The sequence below is a fragment of the Carcharodon carcharias genome, chromosome 7, assembly GCF_017639515.1.
Source record: "Carcharodon carcharias isolate sCarCar2 chromosome 7, sCarCar2.pri, whole genome shotgun sequence".
Classification (NCBI taxonomy): domain Eukaryota; kingdom Metazoa; phylum Chordata; class Chondrichthyes; order Lamniformes; family Lamnidae; genus Carcharodon; species Carcharodon carcharias.
In genome coordinates, this window is record NC_054473.1 from 77405350 (window position 1) to 77429676 (window position 24327).

At 42.9% G+C, this 24327-nt stretch overlaps 1 protein-coding gene across 3 annotated transcripts in view; it reads left to right on the top strand.

Annotated features, from left to right (window-relative positions):
- The first annotated feature begins 311 nt into the window (after window positions 1-311).
- Window positions 312-24327, top strand: part of LOC121280275 (nicolin-1-like) — a 32598-nt gene continuing 8582 nt past the window's right edge. For 2 of the 3 annotated variants that reach the window (XM_041192093.1, XM_041192094.1), the window contains exons 1-4: window positions 312-446; window positions 3338-3474; window positions 3982-4167; window positions 17799-17918. In XM_041192093.1, coding sequence (XP_041048027.1) covers window positions 3343-3474; window positions 3982-4167; window positions 17799-17918 — 438 coding nt within the window. In that variant the 5' untranslated portion in view covers window positions 312-446; window positions 3338-3342. Of the gene's footprint in view, window positions 447-3337; window positions 3479-3981; window positions 4168-17798; window positions 17919-24327 lie in introns of those variants that run through there. The other variant, XM_041192095.1, reaches the window with a different exon arrangement.

The window sequence follows — 24327 nt, forward strand, 5'->3', positions numbered from 1 at the left end:
TAAATCAATTTGTGGCACAGAAACTATGCCTTCGTATTATATAATTTTACTTTACGTTTTGTGTTGAACACTGGAGCTGCGTATTGAAAATTAACCGACCCACACAACCCAAATCCCATTTGAAACCGCTTTCGCTTGAAAGCCCAGGACTCCGAAGGCTTCCTATTTATAGTACCATGTGATCAACATCACGCACTCACCGCCTCCGTAACGTCAAGACCACGTGACTTCTTCCGTGATTCGCCTATCAATGACGTCACCGCGCCGCGCTGCCGGGGCAAGACACGGGTCCTCCGTTGGGCTCCGCCCCTCTCCTGGTCACGTGATCTATCGGCATGGTCGCGCTCCGCCTTCAACTCCGATTTCTTTAATAAACGGATCCAGTTTGTTTCAGTTAAAATCGGAAAGTAATCACCATCATTTATTCCAAAATTAGTAAACTGACGGTAAGATATGCTTTTATGATGCCCTGTAATTTTCTAAGTATATAAACACTGCTGGAATTGTACGAGGTTTTGACCCAATCTCTGATCACAATGGATATTTTCAGAGCATTTGATTTTATTATATTTTAAATAAAGTCCATTATTATCCGGAGGTTTCACTATTCTAGCTACATCATGAGAATATCTGAGATATTAAATGTTTATGATATTCCTACTAAATTATTATATCAAGGAACATGGTTACATTGAGTAATAAAGCCTAAAATTCACAAATAATTCCACTTCCCAGTAAAATAAATCTTCCCTTTCCTTCCTCATTTTCCTCTCTCCCAAACACTGACATACATTTGGAATCCATGGTACAACTTGTTCTAGGTGTAAATAACTGCAGTTGGCAGCTTGGCTCATTTGATGAAAGGTTTGGGGTTCAAGACCCACTTTATGAAGCAGTTTATAATCGAGATTATAATCGTGTGGTCACACTTCAAATGTGAGGCATCACAATTCAGCATAAATTCTCTGAACCCAGTACTCATACACAAGATGATTCCTGCATTCCCTCCACATCCCCTGATTACCCATTCCTCCTTAGTCTGTCATATTGAAACCATTGCATAAAGCAATGATGCTTGTAAGATTTGTCCAAATTGCATGAGTGTCTGGCAAATTGAAAAACCATGGACTGACCTAAAGACAAACAGGAAAAGTCTCTTGAAACATAAGACAAATAATGGAACTCTCTTCCAATGCTTTTATTTCAATCCCATGACTAATTTATTTTTATCTATTTCTACAAGAGCAAAATGCTGCATATCCTGGAGATCATCTTATCGTGTCCACGGACAGTCTATACATGGTCCAGCCAGAACTGGACACATTTTTGCGCCTTGTTGAATTCAGCAAGATCTGCAACATTGCAGGAGATATTGCATAGTCTGTAGCTCAGTTCCACATTCACAAGTTGTCGGGCTGATTGTATATCCCCATTTGCTTAGTGACATCTTTGAACAACCTACACCAGTCCTAAGTCTGTTAAGGCACTTCCAGGTTGCCCAGTTGCAATTGGCTCCTGGGGGAAGGCTTTCATCTGGTAGAATTTCCATCGCTGGGGGTTGTTCGAGACTGGCGAGCCGGTCTTTCCACAAGGTGATACGGGCTTCAGATGGGGTTGATTTAATGGAACAACACTTCATGAAGCTCTTCCTTGACTTTAGGCGGCTGAGTGTAGGTGTATGACCATGTAGAGGGTGCCTCTCATCTGATGTTTGATGGAGTCGCTTTTTCTTGCTGGCTACCATTCTTATTATCAGGGGGAGCAATACCTGCCAGGATATATAGGCTGTTGGTGTTTGTTGCTTTTAAACAACCTGTGATAAGTTGGCAGCTTGCATTCAGAACGGCATCCTGGAGATCTGAAATAAAGACAATAAATGCTGGAAATATTCAGCAGGTCTGGCAACTCCTGTGGAGAGAGAACAGCTAATCTTTCAGGTTGATGACCTCTCATTATAACTGATAGGTTTTAAGCAAGGGTTTTTGTTTTCATTCTTTGATGGGATGTGGGCATTTCTGGCAAGGTCAGCATTTGTTGCCCATCCCTAATTGCCTTTGAACTGAGTGGCTTACTAGACTATTTCAGAGGGCAGTTAAGAGTCAACCACATTGCTGTGGGTCTGAAGTCACATGTAGGCCATACCAGCCTATTATGACCCTAGACTAGACCCCCAAGTTTTTGCTAAGATTCGTTTAGGGACCAATAACGTTTTGTTTAAAGTCAATAAAGTTTGAGATTTAAGACACTTGCTCAGTGAATAAAGTCACAAGATCCCAAAGGTTTTGAACAAACAAAAATAAACTTTACTATACAAGTTCAGAAAGGTAAAACAATTTACAATATCCACTTTATCCTCTACCAGTCAGGGTTAATATGAGGTACATGTTAATTAACAGGCATACTGATCGAACACACCACACTGCATTCTAAATGACAAACACAATCAGGACAGATTCCACGGATTTCACAACAACCCACTCTGATGTCAGTAATCACTGAATCTTACTGAAACTCTGTCTCTCTCTCTCTCTTGCCACATTCATCTTTGAAGATTCTGTCTGGGAATTCTCTTCACAAGTTGCTCCAACTCAGATGGCCTCAACGGTGGCCCACTTCCCAGGGTTTCAATCTCCCAAAATTTTGTTCCCGTGGATTCCCACATTTGCACTCAAGTACCAACTCACATGCGCAACTTCAGCTCTTTGGCTATGCTGAGCAGAGCACTACTGCTCCAAATGCCCCAACAGCCTACAGCATGGAGACACCAACCTTTTGCTGTGTCCTTGGACCTCCAGGGCTTCTCCTGAGCCCTCTTTGATTGCCAGAGCTTCTCCTGAGCTCTCTTCATTTACAAGTCTGCTAAGTGCAGCCCTTTTATGTTTTGTTATGCCAATTGTGCTATATAAATGTAAAATGTTGTTATTCATTAACTTATTGGAATAATAAAATAGCAACAAGTGTATTTTTTGTTGATTGTTCATTTTGAAGCAGAGATTTTTGATGTTTAGTGTTGGGTATTAATAGAATACACTAACAAATTTATAATGACTGTGGGAAAATGAACTTTCTTGTCAAAATTCAAATTGATGTTATAATTGAAGCAAACTTTTTTGTAGCATTTATTTCCTGCTGCATTACCTCTCAAAGCATGCTTTGCAGATACAATATTGGATAGAGTCTCCTAAAAAAACTAGAGGCTTAGAATTCCAACGATGAACTTTTTCCAACTCAAGTAATTTGAAATCTTAAGGCACTAGCCAATTACAATGCCAATCTTCCATTATTTCACTGACATTTGGTTGTATGTTAACACAAATCTCCTGTTCTATCCATACAGCTAAAATGGCAGACGGGAGTATTGCATGTGTAATCAAAAGTCCAATTGCACTACAGACTGGCGATGTGAAAACAGACTTGGCAAAACCCGGAGTGTTTGTAATTGAGGTGACTTTTCCACGGGAAAGGGTCGTTAATGTATGTGAGTCTCATGCCTCTCAAATATATTAATTATTAAATGCAAAACTGACAATGGAAATATTACTCCTTTTTTACTCCATATTAAAGTATATAATCAGTATATATAAAGACTGATCTTTACCCCAAAAGTCTTTACCATCAGGATTGACATTTTTTGTTGTTGGGAGCATGTTATCTTTTAATGTGGATTATCTGCTTATAAAGTGGTTAAATTGTAAACTGTAGATGTTAGTTAATAACCAGAGTAACATCTAATTCGCTGTTGCAGTCAGAGTAAGTCCATTGTTCACCCAGTTAACTTTGTTATGCTCCTTTCTCTTATAAAAGTAGAAGAGTAATCTTAAACCATTCCAGATTTATCACTTTTTTTCTTGGATTGAAATATTCTAGTCATTTGTATGAAATGTCTTTTTCTGAACCTTTATCTCCTTCCTTGGAAGAACTTGTCATTTCACCCATTCAGCTGCCTTTTAACACTGTGTTATATTGCTCTTCACTGATCAGCTTCAGGCAATTACATTTAAGAATTATTACACCGCTTTCTTAACCGTACGTCTTCAACGACGAGTGCCTGCAGTGTCTGACAGGAGGCTGTTGAAATGGAAGACCTGCATCCGGAACAAGTGTCTGATGCCCGACCCCCACACTGAGAATGGATCACAGGATTACTTTTCCATCTATAGAGATCAGGTCAAGTTCGACTAAATTTGTTTGATTTAACAGACTGTATATTCTTATTATTTCACCTTAACTCTTTGATACCTAAGCTGTTGCACATCAGAGGTTGGACAAATCCAGAATTGGTTGCTGGTGCAGTTTAGCCTATATTTCAGTCTTAATCTCGTGTTATTTTCGGCTATTGCACCAATGTGATATTTTTCAGTTTCCCAGACCAGCCTTCTTTGTAGCATCTCTGAATGATCTTGCCAATTTTGTGCCAAATTATGAGCAGTGACTGTGCATCCACCAGGCATTGGATTGAGACTACTTTAACACATTTCATTTAAGCCACTTAACAGTGAGATAATGAAGTAGATTAGGGACAGACCCTAAGGAGCTGCATAGAATAAATCAGAAGTTAAGACCCGACAATCCTAACTTTCCCCGCTCTTGTGCCTTTGGATAGGTTTGCAAGCTGGCTCTTCTGATGGTTATGTTGTGGATAAAAACCACTCAGAGTCTGGAGTAAGCTGAAAGTAAGAAATGTTATTACAAGCATGCAGGGGAGTCCTTCAACGAACTGAGGTATCTCAAAAAGTAGTTATTGTGGCATACTTCTATGCACAATATAGCTTCAGCTGGCTGCACATCCAAGCATGTTTTGTTTGTTCATGGCCCTCATGTGCTCCTGGTCAATAGGTCCTATCATATTTTCATGGGACAGTACAAAATGTAAAAAACAGAATAAACAGCTCAGACTTAACGGTAACAGTAACTTCATCTCTATAACCCATGTAGAAAAATAGCATGCAGATGTGTAGTCCAAGGGGTGAGGTGGAAAAATAGAGCGGGAGAGAAAGCTTTCACATGTATAACTCACTTTGTAACCCATAGTAATCATATTAACTCTTTATTTCCCACATTAGTTATATTACAGTCACATTTACCAACTGTTTACATTTGGATTGGCCAACTTCTTCTTGGAGCCAGGCAGTCCAAGAGAACCAGGCAGGTAGTGCAGGAGTACCCACTCGCTAATCAGTTTTGGATACTGGTGGTTCCTCAGAGGACTGCAGTCACAGCCAAGTTTGTGGCACCACAAGCGGCTTGGCTGTAAAGGAGGGGAGGAAGAAGAAAGGAAGAGCAATAGTGATCGGGGATTCATTATTTAAGGGAACAGACAGGTGTTTTTGTGGCCAGAGACGTGACCCCAGGATGGTATGTTGCCTCCCTGGTGCCAGGGTCAAGGTTGTCACTGAGCGGCTGCAGGACATTCTTCTGGGGGAGGGTGATCAGTCAGAGGTCGTGGTCCACATTGGTACCAGTTACTTAGGTAGGAAGGGGGATGTAGTCCTGCAATCAGAATTTAGAGAACTAGGTCAAAAATTAGCAAGCAGGACCTCAAATGTTGTAATCTCCAGATTACTCCCTGTGCCACATGCAAGTGAGTACAGAAATAGGAGGATAGGGCAAATGAATGCGTGCCTGGAAAGGTGGTGCAAGAGAAAGGGCTTTAGATTCCTGGGATGCTGGGATCGGCTTGGGGGAGATGACACCTGAACAAGCTGGACGGGTTGCACCTGAACAGAGCTGGGAGTTCCTTGTGGGGTGTTTTGCTAGTGCTGTTGGGAAGGCCTTAAACTAACTTGATAGGGGTTTAGGAACCAGGATAGAGAATTAGAGAGGAATACCAGGTTTCACAAAATACTGTAAGATACAGATAGCACTAGAATAGAGAATAGAAAGTTAATAGGTGGAGCCGGAGTAAGGGAGAAAGTTATGAAGTCTAAATCTATGGTTACTGTGCATGTATGTGATTGCACAAAGTATAGTAAATAAGATTGGGGAGTTACAGGCACAGATTACCTTGTGGAAATATGGGGTTGTGGCAATAATAGAGGCCTGGCTCAATGAAGGTCAGGCCTGGATGCTAAATATTCCTGGGTATTATGTGTTCAGGAAAGATAGGGCAGGAAGAAAAGGAGGAGGGGTGTTGTATTGGTTAAGGAGAGCATTGCAGTGCAGGAGAAAGGATGTTCCAGAGGGTTCAAGGACAGAATCAATTTAGCTAGAGCTAAGGAACAAAAAGAGTGCAATTACATTGCTTTGTGTGGTCTATAATGGGAAGGATGTAGAGGAACAAATCTGCAGGGAAATTACAGACATATGCAAACATTAAAGGGCAGTTATAATGGGGGACTTTAATTACCAGAATGTACACTGGGACAGTGGTAGTGTAAATGGTGGAGAGGGGCAAAAGTTCCAAGATTGTGTTCAGGAGAATTTGCTACAGCAGTATGTATCCAGTCCAACAAGAAAGGAGGCACTGTTGGACCAGGTTCTTGTAAATGAGGTGGGCCAAGAAGATCAATTATCAGTGGGGGGACAGTTAGGAGACAGTGATCATTGTAACACAAGGTTTAGGATGACAGTAGAAAAGAACAACATGCAGTCCAGAGTAAGAATAATTAATTGGGGGAGAGCCGACTTAAACAGGGCAAGAACGGAGCTGGGCCGGATAGACTGGAACCAAAGATTGGTGGGAAAAACTGTAGCAGTACCTTCAAAGAAGAAATAGTTCAGGCATAGACAAGGTATATTCCCTCAAAAGGAAAAGGTAAGGCAAACAAATCCAGAGCTCTCTGGATGAAAAATAAGAAAGAAATTAAGATAAAGAAAAAAAACATGTACTTATGACAGGTGTCAGGTAGAAAATACAATTGAGAACCAAACAGAATACAGAAGGTTCAGAGGGGAGGTGAAGAAGCAAATAAGAGAAGCGAAGAGGGATTATGCGAAGAGACTGGCAGCCAACATAAAGGGGAATCCCAAAGTTTTCTTTAGGCACATAAATAGTAAGAGGGTGGTAAAAGGAATAGAGCCGATTATGGACCAAAAGGGGGATTTACACATAGAAGCAGGGGCATGGCTGAGGTGTTAAATGAATACTTTGCATCTGTCTTTACCAAGGAGGCAGATGCTACCCAGGGCATGGTGACAGAGGAGGAAACTGTCACTCGAAGTTGATATCAAAATTGATAAGGAGGAAGTGTTGGATAAATTAAGGTTGACAAAGCACCGGGACTGGATGAGATGCATCCAAGGATGTTGAAGGAAGTAAGAGTAGAAATTACAGGTGCACAGACCATAATCTTTCAGTCTTCTTGATACTTAGGTGCCAGAGGACTGGAGAATTGCAAACATTACGCCCTTGTTCAACAAAGGTTGTAAGGGTGAGCCCAGCAATTACCAACCTTTTAGTTTTTTAGTGGTGGGGAGGCTTCTAGAAACAATTATTTAGGATTGAATTAGTAGTTACAGGGAAAAATGTGGGTTGATTAGGAAGAGCCAGAATGGATTTCTAAAGGGGAACTCATGCTTCACTAACTTGCTGGAGTTTTTTGAAGAGGTAACAGAGAGGGTAATGCTGTTGATGTGGTGTACATGGACTTTCAAAAGGCATTCGATACAGTGCCGCACAACAGACTTGTGAGAAAAGTTATAGCTCATGAAATAAAAGGGACAGTTGCAGTGGGTTTACAAAATTGGCTGAGTAATAGGAAACAGAGGGTAACGGTCAATGGATATTTTTCGGGCTGGAGGAAGGTTTGTAGTGGAGTTCCCCAGGGGTCAGTATTGGGACCCTTGCTTTTCCTGATATATATTAATGATCTAGATCTTGGTGAGTAAGGGACAATTTCAAAGTTTGCGGATGATACGAAATTTGGAAGCATTGTAAACTGTGAGGAGGACAGTGTAGAACTTCAAAAGGACGTAGGCAAGTTGGCAGAGTGGAGAGATAGGTGGCAGATGAAGTTCAATGCTGAGAATTGTGAGGTGATGCATTTTGGTAGGAAGAACATGGAGACACAATATGAAATAAGGGGTGCAATTCTTATGGTGGTGTAGGAGCAGAGGGACCTGGTTGTATATGTGCATAGATCTATGAAGGTGACAGGACAGGTGGAGTGCAGTTAATAAGGTATACAGTATCCTGGACTTTATCAGTAGGGGCATAGAGTACAAGAGCAAGGAGATTATGCTGAGCTTATATAAGACACTGGAGCATTGTGCACAGTTCTGGGCACCACACCATAGAAAGAACATGAACGCATTGGAGAGAGTGCAGAAGAGGTTTATTTACAAGAATGGTTCCAGGGAAGAGAAACTTCAGTTATGAAGATAGATGGGAGAGGTTGGGACTGTTCTCTTTCGAGAGGAGAAGGCTAAGAGGAAATTTGATAGAGGTGTTCAAAATCATGAGGAGGCTGAATGGAGTAGATAGGGAGAAACTGTCCCCACTTATAGAAGAATCGAGAACGAGAGGGCACAGATTTAAAGTGATTTGCAAAAGAAGCAAATGTGATGTGAGAAAAGACTTTTTCACTCAACGAGTGGTTCAAGTCTGGAATACGTTGCCTGGAAGTGTGGTGGAGGCAGGTTCAATCGAGGCATTCAAGAGGATGTTGGATGATTATTTGAATAGAAACAATGTGCAAGGGTACGAGGAAAAGGCAGGGCAATGGCACTAAGTTATGCTCATTTTGAGAGACAGTGCAGACATAATGGGCTGAATTGCCTCCTGCACCAGAACAATTCTGTGGACCTGTCCATTCCACTAATGTAAAAGCAGTGAGACAGTCAGCATCCATTGAGCAAATAAAAAGAATCTATTAAAATTTAGCAACTGATATTGTTTTAACAGAACCAGATCACTTCTGTTGTTGGGTGCCGTGTGCTGGCAAGTGTCCACAGCAACATGATTGATATCAAGGCTTCAGTATGAAATGGCAGCTGCAAATCCCTGTCCTATCTCCCCATAGCAGTGTTTCCAACAACAATCCTCAAGAAAGATGATTGGTATCACGATTCGTGACAAAACATTGGAGTTAATATCTGAATAGAGAGTTCCAAATAGCACACTGGGACCATGGTAACTAGTATTGGCCAAGACCTGTGAAAAGACCCAAGGGAATGGAAAGACCATCTATAATGATACAAAGATTAAATTCAAGAGTTTAGAAGCTCAGTGTCTGATTTGTTTTCATTAGTATAGGAATTCTGGAGATGACTTCATTCAAATACATAATGAGTGTTTAAACTTGCAAATGGGCAAAATATTAAACAATGGGTAAAATCTTCTGGCTTCCGGAGAGTCGCAGCCTGGACATCTAACTGAAGTTGCACACTGGAACCTGTAGACGCACTGACCTCTGTGGGAATTGGGAAGTTTCAACTTCAATGGGTGATTCCCCTGCTCCCCAGGACCTTCCGCGAATGTCTCCAACTGAGTTAGAGTCAGAGACTTCAGGCAGATCCGCTGTCCTTTACCTGAATAGTTAACCAGAAATGTCAGTCAGATTGAAACCTAGTCCAACTCCTGGGTAACCACACAACCGCCGCCCCCACTCCTCCCCCTGCACCCACCAATCACAGGCCCCCTGAACGCCTTCACTGACTCTCCAACTACTCCCCTGACACAAACTACACTCCTGACCACCCCCACCGACTACCCCCCAACCTCCCGACTAACACCTGACCACCCCACTGCAACTACCCTCCCGACCACCCAACTACACCCTCACTAGCCTTCTGACCCCTGACTACCCCCTCGACTACCCACCTAATCAGCTACCCTCCTGACCCAGTTACCGTCCTGACTTCACGCGACTACACCGACCTAAATACCCACTCACCCAATCACCTCATCTCCTGTTCTCTAACAACCTATCCACATACCCACCTCACTCCTCACCCCCTACACACATACCCACCTTGTGGCTCTACCCCTACCCTTACTCACCTCACCCACATACTCATATGCTAACATACATTTTTTAACGTTCAGTCACTAATGTCCATTTGCTAACATCCATTCGCCAACATTCAGACTGGACATTTAAACTTACCATGTGGCAGCTAATGCCGTAAAAAGGGGGGAGTGTTTTCTCTTCCCCCAACTCTACTACAATTCGATGAAGTTCCACGAGGCGTTCCTTGGGCAGCCGGGTTCGGAAGACCCATCAGAAATGCTGAGCAGCGTTGGGAGTGAAAATCCGATTATGATTGCTGCTCCTTGGAAGTTCTGGGCCCACATGTTAAGTTTGAATTAAAGATGTGAATCCCTTTTTATTTTTACATTTTTTGGAAAATTTTAAACCCATCAAGGTGCAGGATGAAACACCTGATTTATCCAGTGTTATTTTACACACTTCAGAGGAGAGTCCAGATATAGGGCAGATGTAAACTGAAGCTTCTTTCCATTAGTTCAACAACGTGTATTAACCTCAGTTTCAGAACACCAGTTTAGTATTTATATCTGCTACCACTAGCCATCCTTGGGGTCCTAGCCAGAGATTACTAGTTTAATTACCTTTTGTTTCTGCGCTAACAAATATGAATGTGAGTTGGGTTTTTTTATTCTTTCACAGGATGTGGGCATTGCTAGTTAGGCCAGCAATTTTACTGCCCATCCCTAATTGCCCTTGAGGAGGTCTGGGTGAGCTGCCTTATTGAACCGCTGCAATCCATGTGGTGTAACTACACCCACAGTGCTGGTAGGAAGAGAGATCCAAGATTGTGACCCACCGACAATGAAGGAACGGTGATATATTTTCAAGTCAGGATGCTGAGTGCCTTGGAGGGGAACTTGCAGATGGTGTTCTTCCCCTGCATGTGCTGCCTTGTCCATATAAGTGTTAGAGGTTGTGGGTTTGGAAGGTGCTGTCAGAAGAGCTTTGGTGAACTGCAGTGCATCCTGCTGCCTTGGTGCTGGAGGGAGTGGGTGCTGGAGGTGGTGGATAGGGTGCCAATCCTACAGGCTGCTTTGACCTGGATGGCATCAAGCTTCCTGAGTATTGTTGGAGCTGCACTCATTCAGGCATGGAGAAAGTATTCCACCACACTCCTGACTTGTGCCTTGAAGATGGTGGACAGTCTTTAGAGAATCAGGAGCTGAGTTACTGCAGAATTCCCAGGCTTTGACCTGCTCCTGTAGCCACAGTATTTATATGGCTGGTCCAGTTCAGCTTCTGGTCAATGGTAACTCCCAGGATGCTGATAGTGGGGGATTCAGCAATGGTAATACCATTGAATGTTTTGTTGGAGATGGTCATTGCTTGGCACTTGTCTGGCGGGAATATCACTTGTCACTTGTCAGCCCAAGCCTGAATGTTGTCCAGGTCTTGCTGCATATGGGCACAGACTGCTTTAATATCTGAGGAGTCGAGAATGGTGCTGAACATCGTGCAATCATCAGCGAACATCCCCACTTCTGACTTGATGATGGAGGGAAGGTCATTGATGAAGCAGCTAAAATAGTTGGGCCTAGGACAGTACCCTGAGGAACTCCTGCAGCAACGTCTTGGGACTGAGATGATTGACCTTCAACAACCACAAACATTTTCCTTTATGCTAAGTATGACTCCAACCAGCGGAGAGTTTTCCCCCTGATGCCCATTGTCTTCAGTTTTGCTAGGGTTCCTTGGTGCCACGCTCAGTCAAGTGCGGCCTTGATGTCAAGGGCAGTCACTTCCACCTCACCTCTTAAGTTCAGCTCTTTTGTCTATCTTTGGACTAAAACTGTAATGAGGTCAGGAACTGAGTGGCCCTGGTGGAACCCAAACTGAGCGTCAGTGAGCAGGTTGTTTCATAGTAAGTGCAGCTCGATAACACTGTCGACAATTCCTTCCATCACTTTGCTGATGATTGAGAGTAGACTGATTCAGCAGTACTTGGCCGGGTTGGATTTGTCCTGCTTTGTGTGGACAGGACACACCTGGGCAGTTTTCCACTTGGCCAGGTAGATGCCAGTCTTCTAGCTTATGCTGGAACAGCTTGGCTAAGGGCGCTGCTAGTTCTCAAGCACAAGTCTGCAGTACTATTGCCAGAATGTTGTCAGGGCCCATTGTCTTGCAGTATCCAGTGCCTCCAGCCATTTCTTTATATCAAGTGGAGTGAATTGAATTGGCTGAAGACTGGCATCTATGATCATTGACTTGGCACCTGGCTGAGGATTGTTGCAAATGCATGTGGCTTGTCTTTTGCACTGATATGCTGGGCTCCTCCATCATTGGGGATGGGGATATTTGTGGAGCCTCCTCCTCCAGTTAGTTGTTTAATTGTCTGCCACCATTCACAACTGGTAACTGCAAATAGAATTCACAACTTAAAGACTGAATGTTTACTTAGGATTTTTACTTTAACCTGGTTGAACTCAGAATGTTATATTGTATGTATATTGATAATTCACTTCCTAAAGGCCTTGGTACCATACTGCATTATACAATGGTTACAGCACAGAAGGAGGCCATTAGGCTGGCTCTCTGCAAAGCAACTTGCCTAGAACCACTTCCCTGTAGCCCTGCAATTTTTTTTCATTTCAGATAATGATGGAATTCCCTTTTGATTACCACAAATGAATCTGCCTACAATACATTCTCAGGCAGTGCATTCCAAATCGTAACTAATTGCTGAGGTATTTCCTCATGTTACCGTTGGTTCTTTTGCTAATCACCTTAAATTGGTGTCCGCTGTTAGAGGAAACTCCCAACCTTGTTGTGAAGAAGGTACTGAGACTAGGATGCTTTGGTACAGATTGTTTAATACTCGCTTACTTCTCCACTCTAACACAGTCTCCGCACCCAGTGCTGGCTGATTCTTCTTTATATACACATCCATGTATAATTAAGTAAGCAATACCCAACAGCTGTTAACCTTTATTACCTGAAACTACTAGGTATTTAACATCCATCAACAGAACCTAGTGGATACCAACATCCTCTGGTTCAGTTTTTCCACATCTACTCTGTACAGATGCCTCATCATTTTGAACACCTCTAACAAATCTCCTCTAAATCTTTTCTTCTGTAAGGAGAGCAACCCCAGCTTCATCAATTCACCACTCTTTCGCGATGTCCGCTTTCCACTTCACACTATGGTTTTCCACTTGCTCAATCAGCTTCACCTTCTTTCCATTCGACAATACTTTTAACTTTCTGACAGGTTTTGCCATACTCGCACGCTTTGCAGGCTACCGCACAGAGCAGTTTGAGCGTGCTTAGGTCCAGCCACTCTGCTCTAATTGGTCACATGGCCCCTGAATTTGGCATTATTTCTCTTGCTGGAGTTTGACTAACCCGGATCAAACACAGCGGAATTTTGGGTAATCACAGGCATTGTTTTTAACTGAAGTTCTCCCCTGGAACTATTCTCATGAATCTTTTCTGCCCCCTCTCTAATTCCTTCACAACCTCCCTGAAGCACGGTGCTCAGAACGGGACACGATATCCAATTGAGGCCAAAACAGTACTTTATACAGGTACAGTGAAATCCCAGAGTCAAGCTTGAATGATATGAAATTCTGCTTGTGTCGAAGTTACCAGCCATTTCTACCGGTAAAATAACAGAAGCTGTAAAAACAATGCTCATGATTACCTGATATTCCGCTGTGTTTGATCCGGATTAGTCAAACTCCAGCAAGAGAACTAATGTGGAATTCAGGGATCATGTGACCAAATAGACCAGTGTGGCTGGACCTAAGCACGTTCAAACTTCTCTGTGCAGTGGCCTGCAAAGCAGGCAAGTATGGCGAAACCTGTCAGAAAGTTAAAAGTATTGTTGATTGGAAAGAAGGTGAAGCAGATAGAGTAAGTGGAAAACCGTGGTATGAAGCGGAAAGCGGATATCACAAAAGAGCGGGAGATTCCACTATCAAGCTTGTCCACCATTCTGAAAAACAAGGACAACATCTTGGAATAGTTCAACAAACAGACATTCTGTCCAGCAAGGAAGAGGATGAGAACGGTTGCCTATCCCAATGTCAAAGAAGCTCTGCTAATCTGGTTCAGGGCAGCCAGAACAGAAAACGTTCCCATCTCTGGCCCAATCCTCGAGGATTGTAAAAAGATTACAGAGTTTTTCCGGTGCTAAATCCCAGCCATTCTCATGGCCAACCCCTGCCCTTTTTCAAGGCCAACACAATATAAAGAATGAACAAATGGAATAAAGATTTTTTCACTTTTTTACTTTGTGTTTTATTCACAATTTGAATCTGAAAAACAAAATAGTGATAGAAGTTACATAGAGATGCATTCATGAGGCATATTGGGCCTCCTCGGTTATCATGATACTCTGTTGAACTTGATTTTAAAGGCTGCTTCCCTGGGATTTGACTCAGAGAGCTTACTGTATACTATAACCTTTGTTTGTATAAAAACTTTGTTTTTGTAGTCTATGCCCCTATTTACAAAGCCCATGATCACGTAAGCTTTATTAGCCACTTTTTCAACCTGCCCTACCACTTTCAACGATTAGTGCACATATACCCTCAGGTCCCTCTACTCCTGCACCTGCTTTAGAATCGTACCCTTTATTTTATGTTGCCTCTTCTCATTCCTTCTACCAAGATGTATGACTTCATACTTATCTGCATTAAATTTCATTCGTCACTTGTCTGCCCATTCCATCAGCCTGTCTACATCCTTTTAAAGTTTATCACTATCTTCCTCACAATTCACAATAATTCCAAGTTTTGTGTCCTCTACAAATTTTGAAATTGTGCCCTGTATCCCCAGGTCATTAATATATATCAAGAAGAACATGAGTCCTAACCCAACCCCTGGGGAACCCCATCATACACCTTCCTCCAATCCGAAAAATGAACGTTCACCACTACTCTTTGTTGTCCATTGCTTCCATTGCCATTTTTGTATTTTATTCCATGAGCTGTAACGTTGCCGATAAGCCTGTTATGCAGCATTTTATCCAATGCATTTTGAAAGTCCATGTACACCACACAACTCACTAAGGCTCCCTCAACAGCACCTTTGCAATTTGTGACCTCTGCCACGTAGAAGGACAAGGTTGGCAGATGAATAGGAAAACCACCGCCTGCAAGTTCCCCTCCAAGCCTTACACCACCCTGACTTGGAACTATATCGCTGTTCCTTCACTGTCACTGCGTCAAAATCCTGGAACTCCCTCTCTAACAGCACAATGGTTGTTCCTACAACACATGGACTACAGAGGTTTAAGGCAGACAATATTCCGGCAATAGTACTGAAGACTTGTGCTCCAGAACTTGCCGTGCCCCTAGCCAAGCTGTTCCAGTACAGCTACAACACAGGCATCTACCCAACAATGTGGAAAATTGTCCAGGTATGTCCTGTACACAAAAAGCAGGACAAATACAACCCGGCCAATTATCACCCCATCAATCTACTCTCCACCATCAGTAAAGTGATGGAAGGGTCATCAACAGTGCTATCAAGTGACACTTGCTTAGCAATCACCTGCTCACTGATGCTCAGTTTGAGTTCCACCAGGGTCACTCAGCTTCTGACTTCATTGCAACCTTGGTTCAAGTATGGACAGAAGAGCTGAACTCCAGAGGTGAGGTGGAAGTGACTGCCCTTGACATCAAGGCAGCATTTGACCAAGTGTGGCATCAAGGAGCCCAAGCAAAACTGGAGACAATGGGGATCGGGGGGAAAATTCTCCACTGGCTGGAGTCATTCTTAGCACAAAGGAAGATGGTTGTGGTTGTTGAAGGTCAATCATCTCAGTTCCAGGACATCACTGGAGGAGTTCCTCAGGGTAGTGTCCTAGGCTCAACCATCTTCAGCTGCTTCATCAATGACCTTCTTTCCATCATCAGGTTAGAAGTGGGAATGTTCGCTGATGATTGTACAATATTCAGCACCATTCGCAATTCCTCAGATACTGAAGCAGTCCATTTCCAAATGCAGCAAGGCCTGGCAAGTAACTTTAGCACCACACCAGTGCCAGACAATGACCATCTCCAAGAGAGAATGTAACCACTGCCCCTTGACATTCAGTGGCGTTACCATGGCCAAATCCTCCACTATCAACATCCTGGGGTTACCGTTGACCAGAAACTGAACTAGACTAGCCATATTAATACTGTGGCTACAAAAACAGGTCAGAGGCTAGGAATCCTGCAGCGAATAACTCGCCTCCTGACTCCCCAAAGCCTGTCTACCATCTACAAGGTGCAAGTCAGGAGTGTGATGGATTACTCTCCGCTTGCCAGGATGAGTGCAGCTCCAACAACACTCAAGAAGCTTGACAACATCCAGGACAAAGCAGCCCACTTGATTGGCACAAACATTCACTCACTCCACCACTGACGAACAATGGCAGCAGTGTGTACCATCCACAAGATACAGTGCAGAAACTCACCAAGGCTCCTTAGGCAGCACCTTCCAAACCCACAATACTGCTATCTAGAAAGACAAGGGCAGCAGATACCTGAGAACATGTGGAAGTTCCCCTCCAAGCCACTCACCATCCTGACTTGGAAATATATCGCCATTCCTTCACGGTGGTTGGGTCAAAATCCTGGAACTCCCTCCCTAACAGCACTGTGGGTGTACCTACACTGCAGGGACTGCAGAGGTTCAAGAAGGCAGCTCACCACCACCTTCTCAAAGGCAATTAGAGATGGGCAATAAATGCTGGCCTAGCCAGCAAAGCCCGCAACCCATGAACAAATAATAAAAAAAAAATCACATATCCTCGTCAGCCCTCTCAGTTATCTCATCAAAGAACTTAACAAATCCATGCTGGCTTTCCTCATCTAACCCACAATGCAGTGGTTCAAGAAGGCAGTTCACCACCACTTTCTCAAGAGCAACTGGGGATGCGCAATAAATGCTGGCCTAGCCAGCGACACCCACATCCCATGAATTAATCAAAAAAACTTACCCAAGCGATTGTTAATTTTGTCCTGAATTATTATTTCGATAAGCTTTTCCACCATCAAAGTTAATCTGATTGGCCAATATTTGCTGGGATTATCCTTACACCCTTTTCTGAACAAGGATGTAACATTTGCAGTTCTCCAGTCCTCTGGTATCATCCCTGTATCTAAGGAGAATTGGAAATTATGATTAATGCCTCTGTAATTTCCACCCTTACTTCCATCAGTGTCCTTGGATTCATCTCATCCGGTCCTGGTGATTTATCAATTAATTACAACCAGTCTATCCTAATGTTTCTGCTGTAGAAACAGCCCCATTTCTATTGGTATAGACCAGCCAGCGTGGATTTGTTAAGTATGGTTTCTATACTCCCAGGATATATTTTAAAACACAGAGCATGTTTGAATTCATACACATGCAGTTCCTTTTGAGGTCACAAGCACTAACTATCTTGTTGGATTTGGTAACTTCCCCAATAGCTGAGAAAATCAACATAGGCCATGACAACAAATTATTTATGTACAAATAAGGACATGAAATGACAAATTGCTTCATTGAGACTAACCCATCCCAGCATGGTGTAACTTAAACACAGCATCAGTCCCCACCAGCTCTCCTGCAATCGCTTCCCTGTGCTATAAGGGAGAAGGAGCAAGTATCCCAGTTGCTTAGCCTGTCAATGGTCAAAAGGTATGATTCCTCTAATGATGAGCCGCTTGGTGTTTTACTTGTCAGAGGCATGGGATCAAAACGCCTCTTGCCTCCAGCTCTTGAAGTTTGCTGCTAACTTTGGAGCTTCTATTGGCAGCAAATGGACAATATAATGCACTGCTAATGTTTCCAGCATTATTACTCTGTAGTAAGACAGTGAGATTTTGTCAGGCGTTTCTACACATGTTGTTAAGTTGACTGACGATGTATATTGGGCTTTAACCATAGATGCTGTTTGAACCAGATGAGGTAACGACAGTGCGCCTGATCCTGCGGCAGCCATCTCCAGTTTGGCTGAACTTTACAATAGAAGACATCAAAATGTATGAGTGTGATCACGATAAGGATGTAAGTATCAGTACTGAGCATCTCTTTTATTACAGCCACCCTGAAAGTATTAAAACATGTCTTTGGGACAACACAGAACATGGAATAACATGAAACATGTTAACGTGGAAATTGGAGCCATTCTAATATAGGGACTCATGACAATTTAAGTGGCAAAAGATAAATAGAATTTCTGCAGTTTGATCCCAAGAGATGCTTTCTCACACCTTAACACATTCCAGCAAACTAAGGTAGAACATTCCCATACCTCAGAGTCAAGACAACGAGCAGATATCATTTCGTGCCATGGGTTTCTTCATCAAGGTCGCACACAGCTATAGAACCACCACTGATTAGAAAAAGTTGTAGGACATTTGTGATTTATGTTTATGTTTTTGGCACCAACCAACAAATTAATAACGTGTAAGTTCCATCTTGAGTGCACAGTTGAGAAATTGAACCAACTTACAGTCACACTGCCATAAATATAGAAATACTGGAAATGCAAAGCTAGCATCTGAAATGGAAGAGAGTCGGTTCGGGTTTTGGGTGGAGACTCTCCTTTATAACTGGATAAAGGGAATATATGAGAGCCCATTCTTAGCACTGAGAAAAATCATGAGGAAATGGAGTATATGAAATAATAAGTCAGATACGCTAGATATATTATAAAGAGACACACAGTGGGCTGGATTTTATGTGCCCCCGGCAGGTGTGTTTCTCGTGGGGGAGGGGGGCATGTAAAATGGAGCAGGTGCCCATCCCATTACCTTTCTACCCACCCCGAGCTGTCCCCCATAATACGGAGGTGGGGGAGGTGGGGTCGCTGAAATCAGCTCACCCGCCATATTTAAATGAACAATTAAGAGTCAGTTAGGCTTGTTTTCAAGCCAATTTACCCATGCCATAAAACATTTGGCATGGGCAGCAGGGCTGGAGCAGGAAACCCAATTTTTGAACTTAAATGTTTAAATGGTGGGAAAGATGGCCGGGGAGGGTGGTGGGGTGGATTGCTTTTCGGGGGCTGCCTTTTGCCAATTGCGATGCGACCCCACCCCTCAGGTCAAACCCCCCTGCCTCCCTTCTGACCTGCTCCCTCCCTTAATCCCACCCAATCCCCTCCCACCCCCACCCCCTACCAACCTACCAAAACTGGCCCAACACCCCGGACTTACCTGCTCCGGTCATCCATCTTATTTTCCTTCTGCAGTCCCAGCAACTGCCACTGATGCTTTCCTGGAACTGCTGACACTGATAGATCTGCCAGCCAATTGGATTGGCGGGCAACTCCAGAGGGTGGGACTTCGGCTACAATGAGGGACGAAAGTCCCACTCGGTCCTCGTTAGGCTCTTGGCAACTGGTGGAATTTAAAATTCAATTAATAAATCTGGAATATAAAGCTAATCTCAGAAATGGTGACCATGAAGCTTCCATTGATTGTTGTAAAAACCCATCTGGTTCACAAATTTCCTTTAGGGAAGGAAATCTGCCATCCTTACCCGGCCTGGCTTTCATGTGAGTCGCAGACCCACAGCAATGTGATTGACTCTTAACTGCCCTCTGAAATAGCCTAACAAGCCACTCAGTTCAAGGGCAATTAGGAATGGGAAACAAATTTTGGCCTTGCAAGCGGTACCAACATCCCTTGAAAGAATAAAAAAAAAATTGACTGGTTACAACAAATGGCCTCTTTCTGTGCTGTATACTCTATATAATTCTATAAAGCTTGTCAGAGATTGACCTAATTAACTAATAGCCACCACTAGCAAGCAGCTTTTTTGCCACTGACTAAGCCAGAAAGAAACTACAAGTTAGGTTAAATGCTACATACAAACTTGACTAGATTTTAGAAAGATATCAACCTTCATTGATCAAATTGCCCCGAGCTAAGTAACGACTCTGTAGAAGTCATTCTCTGTCAAGAGGTTGAAAAGGAGGTCCCTCAGACACTGGTCCTGTCCAAAAGACTGCAGCGAGAATAGCCACTATGCAGACCAAGGTACCGTGGCTCAGAAGGCTGTCCAGGGTGGGAGATGAAGAGCAGAATGGAAATGAGAGACTATTTTAGTATTCTTTCACAGGATGGGGGCATTCCTGGCTGGCCAGCATTTATTGCTCATCCCTAATTGCCTTTGAGAATGTGGTGGTAAGTTGTCCTCTCGAACCGCTGCAGTCCATGTGGTGTAGGTACACCCACAGTGCTGTTAGGGAGGGAGTTCCAGGATTTTGATTCAGCAACAATGAAGGAATGGTGATATATTTCCAAGTCAGGATAGTGTGTGGGTTGGAGGTGGTGGTGTTCCCGTGCATCTGCTGCCCTTGTCCTTCCCGGTGGTAGAGGTCACGGGTTTGGAAGGTGCTGTTGAAGGAGCCTTGGTGAGTTGTTGCAGTGCACCTTGTAGATGGTACACACTGCTGCTACTATGCATTGATGGTGGAGGGAGTGAATGTTTGTGAATGGAGTGCCAGTCAAGTGCATTACCTTGTTCTGGATGGTGTGGAGATTTCTTGAGTGTCATTGGAGCTGCAATCATCCAGGCAAGTGGAGAATATTCCATCACACTTCTGACCCCTGCCATGGTGATGGACAGACTTTGGAGAGTTAGGAGGTGAGTTACTTGTTGTAGAATTCCCACCCTGACTGCTCTTGTAGCCACAGTGCTTATATGGCTGGTCTAGTTCACTTTCTGGGCAATGGCGACCCCCCCAGGATATTGATGGCGGTGTTTCAGCAGTGGTAATGCCATTGAATGTCAAAGGGGGAATAGTTAGATTCTGTCTTGTTGGAGTTGGCCATTGCCTGACTCTGGTGTGGGGTGAATGTTACCTGCCACTTAACAGTCCAAGCCTAAATGTTGTTGAGATCTTGCTGCATATGGACACAGACTTGTTTCAGTATCCAGGAGTTAGGCTCTAAATTCAAAAGCAGGACCTTGAGAGTAATAATCTCTAGATTATTGCACAAACCATGTGCAAATTGGCATCGGAGCCGTCAGATTAGGAGAATTAACATGTGGCTGAGGTGGGAGCAAGGAGAAGTTCCTTTTCAAGCGATACTGGAAGGAACCTTATTGATAGGATGAGCTCTATCTGAACTTGGACGGACCCATATCTTAGCAGAAAGGATAAATAGAGAAGTGGCAATGCTTTAAACTAGTAAGAGGGGAGAGAGACCTATAAGAAATGTCAGCAGTTTAACTGTAAACAAAACAGACAAGAGAACATTGGATAGAATAAAATAAAGGAGGACATTGAAGACGAGAGTAAGTAGAGTTATAGGACGGAGTCAAAAAAGATGGTTAAAGTGAGAGGTAATTCTATTAAAAATGACTTCTTTGTCTGGCTGGGGAAATAGTTATAATACGATATCAAGGTCAACAATCCATTCACCGGCTTCAGCTGATATAGTATGAATGGTTGTGATGGCACCAGGAATGGATCTTTCAGAGCAAGACTTTAGTTTTTTACTATGGTCTAACATGAATGGCCACAGTCACAATTTGAGTTGTTTCTCTTGTGGAATAAGTGGCCACATCTTCCCTGCCTATCCTCAAGCGGTTGAGGGTTATTCAGATTTTCCGTGGAAGGTTGAAACCAGGGACTTTAACACTCGGGTCAGTCCATCGGGTGGATTCCAGTCAATGGCGGTTTCCATGTATCTGCTGTAAGCATCCTAGTTGACCTTTCACAGATTTCAGCATGATTTTGGCTTTAAGTTTATGGATAGTGGTTTGAGGCTGATGTCAATGAGGTTTGGGTGATGTTGGGAGTGGGGAAGATGGACAGCACTTGTCAGGAATTCATCAGTGGTCAGCTTTTGCTGTTGTGGGTCATGAAACAAAGATCATGTGAGTAGCCCTTCTTTCACCTTGCGGAATGGAATGTGCCAGGCTGTTTTGCATCGTATACAAGTTTTAGGTCTTGCACATAGGCCCAGTCTGACAGTTGCCCTCCCACAGTGTTGTTGTTTGAGTACCCCAACTTGTGGTGTCGGCTGTTGAAGTCGCCAGTGTTGGGTATGCTGCAAGCTGTGTTGCAATATTTGGTGGTTTGTAGACATTTGTAATGGTCAGCTTACCTATTTTGATGGAGATGGAGCAGGGGCTGTCTGATTTTAGGTCTTCTGCATCTCTGGTGAAGCTTCCTTTGATGTTCATGGCTAGGCTGTATGTCTTGTTATCCCTGCTTATAATGAGTTGGTACCCGGGAAGGTGGGCTCAATGGCTGGAGTGGTCCCCAAGGTGAGTCTCTTGCAGGGTGACTATGTCAACATTCCTGTCAGAGAGTCCTTTTGTGAGTAGCTTAAGTTTTTCCCAGGATTGGCTTTCAACATTGAGCTGGTATATTCTTGTTGCTGGTTCCATTTCTTGCCTTTGTCCTTGAGAGAATTCATTTTCTAGTGGGTTTTTACTGCTTGGAAGAGAGTCCACTAGCCAAGGCTCAGTCGCCTTCTTGACAGCATTAGTTCACAGGTTTTCAAGTTAGAAAACTAGTTTTAACAGGAAGACCACGTGGGGGTTTCTCATTAAAAATGAGTTAAATTTTTTGTACAGCAATGTACACAGTGTCTATAATAAAATGGGGAAACTGGAGGCAATTATGCTACCATACTGGCAAACATCAGTGTAGAGCAACAGTAGGAAACATTTAAAACACTATCCAACAGAGTGCAGGGAAAATATATTCCACTAAATAGAAAGAACAAACCAAACACTAGTGGGAATCCATGGAGAAATAAAGATGGAATGGAACAATCAGGAGCTTTGGGAAGAGACTTACATTAAGTAAATAGACAGCACAGGAGTGCAGAGAGAATATAAAGTGATTAGGAGAGAAGTCAGAAAAACAGTCAGGAGGACAAAGCGGAATTATGAACTTAACTTAACAAGCAATATAAAATATTTTATAGGCACATCAATAAAAAGGAAGGTTGTGATAGGAATAGGACCATTAAGGGTTATGCAAGATAATACACCAGGCAACGCTAGAGAAATGGCAGAAATATTAAATAATTATTTCACTTCATTATTTACCAGGAAGATAGAACAGATAAACATAACATAGAACGATGAAATAAGTAGTGAGATAACTGCATGTCAAATAAAAATTGAGGATGTATTGAACAAACTAAACAAACTCAAAGATGACGAAACCCCTGATCCAGATGAATTGCAACCATGTCTAGGGTAGAGATAGCTGAAGCATTACTAATCATGGCGCAGATAGCTAATGTAATTCCAATATTTAAGAAGGGGAACAGAACATGTCCAGGGAACAATAGACCAGTCAGCTTAACATCAGTGATAGGAAAAATAATGGAATCCTTCCTAACAGCACTCTGCGTGTAGCCTCACTAAATGGACTGCAATAGTTCAAGAAGGCAGCTTGCCACCACCTTCTCAAGAGCAATTAGGTTGGACAACAAATGCTGGCCTTGCCAGCAACGCCCACATCCCATGAAAGAATTAGAAGAGGAGAGAGTAAAAGAACATATAGAAATGAGAAATATAATAATGAATAGTCAGCATGGATTTCAAAAGGGAAAATCTTCTTTGATCAACATTATTGAATTTTTTGAGGAGGTAACAGAGAATCGTTGTGCAGTAGATGTAATTTATCTGGATTTTCAAAAGACCTTTGATAATGTGCCCCATAATAGACTAATGAATAAGATTAGAGAATAAGGAGTCACTGGACACATGACAGAATGGCTTGTTTGCTGGCTTCAGGACAGAAGGCAAAGTGGTAGTAAAGGGCAGTTATTTGGAATGGCAGAAGGAAGGAAGTGATGTTCCACAAGGATCTGTACTGAGACTGCTGCTGTTCACAATTCACAATGACAATTCGGATTTTGGTATCAAAAATACAATTTCTAGATTTGCAGATAACACCAAATTGGGAGGGTCGTCGATACTGAGGAGGTTATAGGAGATTATTAATAAACTTGCAGTATGGGCAAATAATTGGCAAATTACGTTGCACAGAGGTAAATGTGAGGCAGTACGTGTTTGTAGGAAGAATAGGGAAGTCACTTATTACTAGGAAGGTGCAAGTCTAAAACTAGTGTATAAGAACAAAGGGATCTCTGAGAACAAATACCCCCATCAGTAAAAGTTGTGCCACAGGTTAGCAAGGCCATAAAACAAAACAAAGTAACCATTGGGCTTTATTTCTAGAGGAATAGAATCGAAAAGTAGGTAAGCTATGCTAAACCAGTATTGAACATTGGTTGGACCACACTTAGAGAACTGTGTGTACATATAGTATATAAAGGGAGAGGCACTGGAGAGAGTGTAGAGAAGATTTGACAAGGATAATACCAGGAAAATGTGGATATACTTATCAGGGTTTTCAGGCTGGGTCTCTTGCCTTGAAAAAGGAAGGCTAAGTTCTTTAAAATTATGAAAGGTTTTGATGGAGTGGATGCAG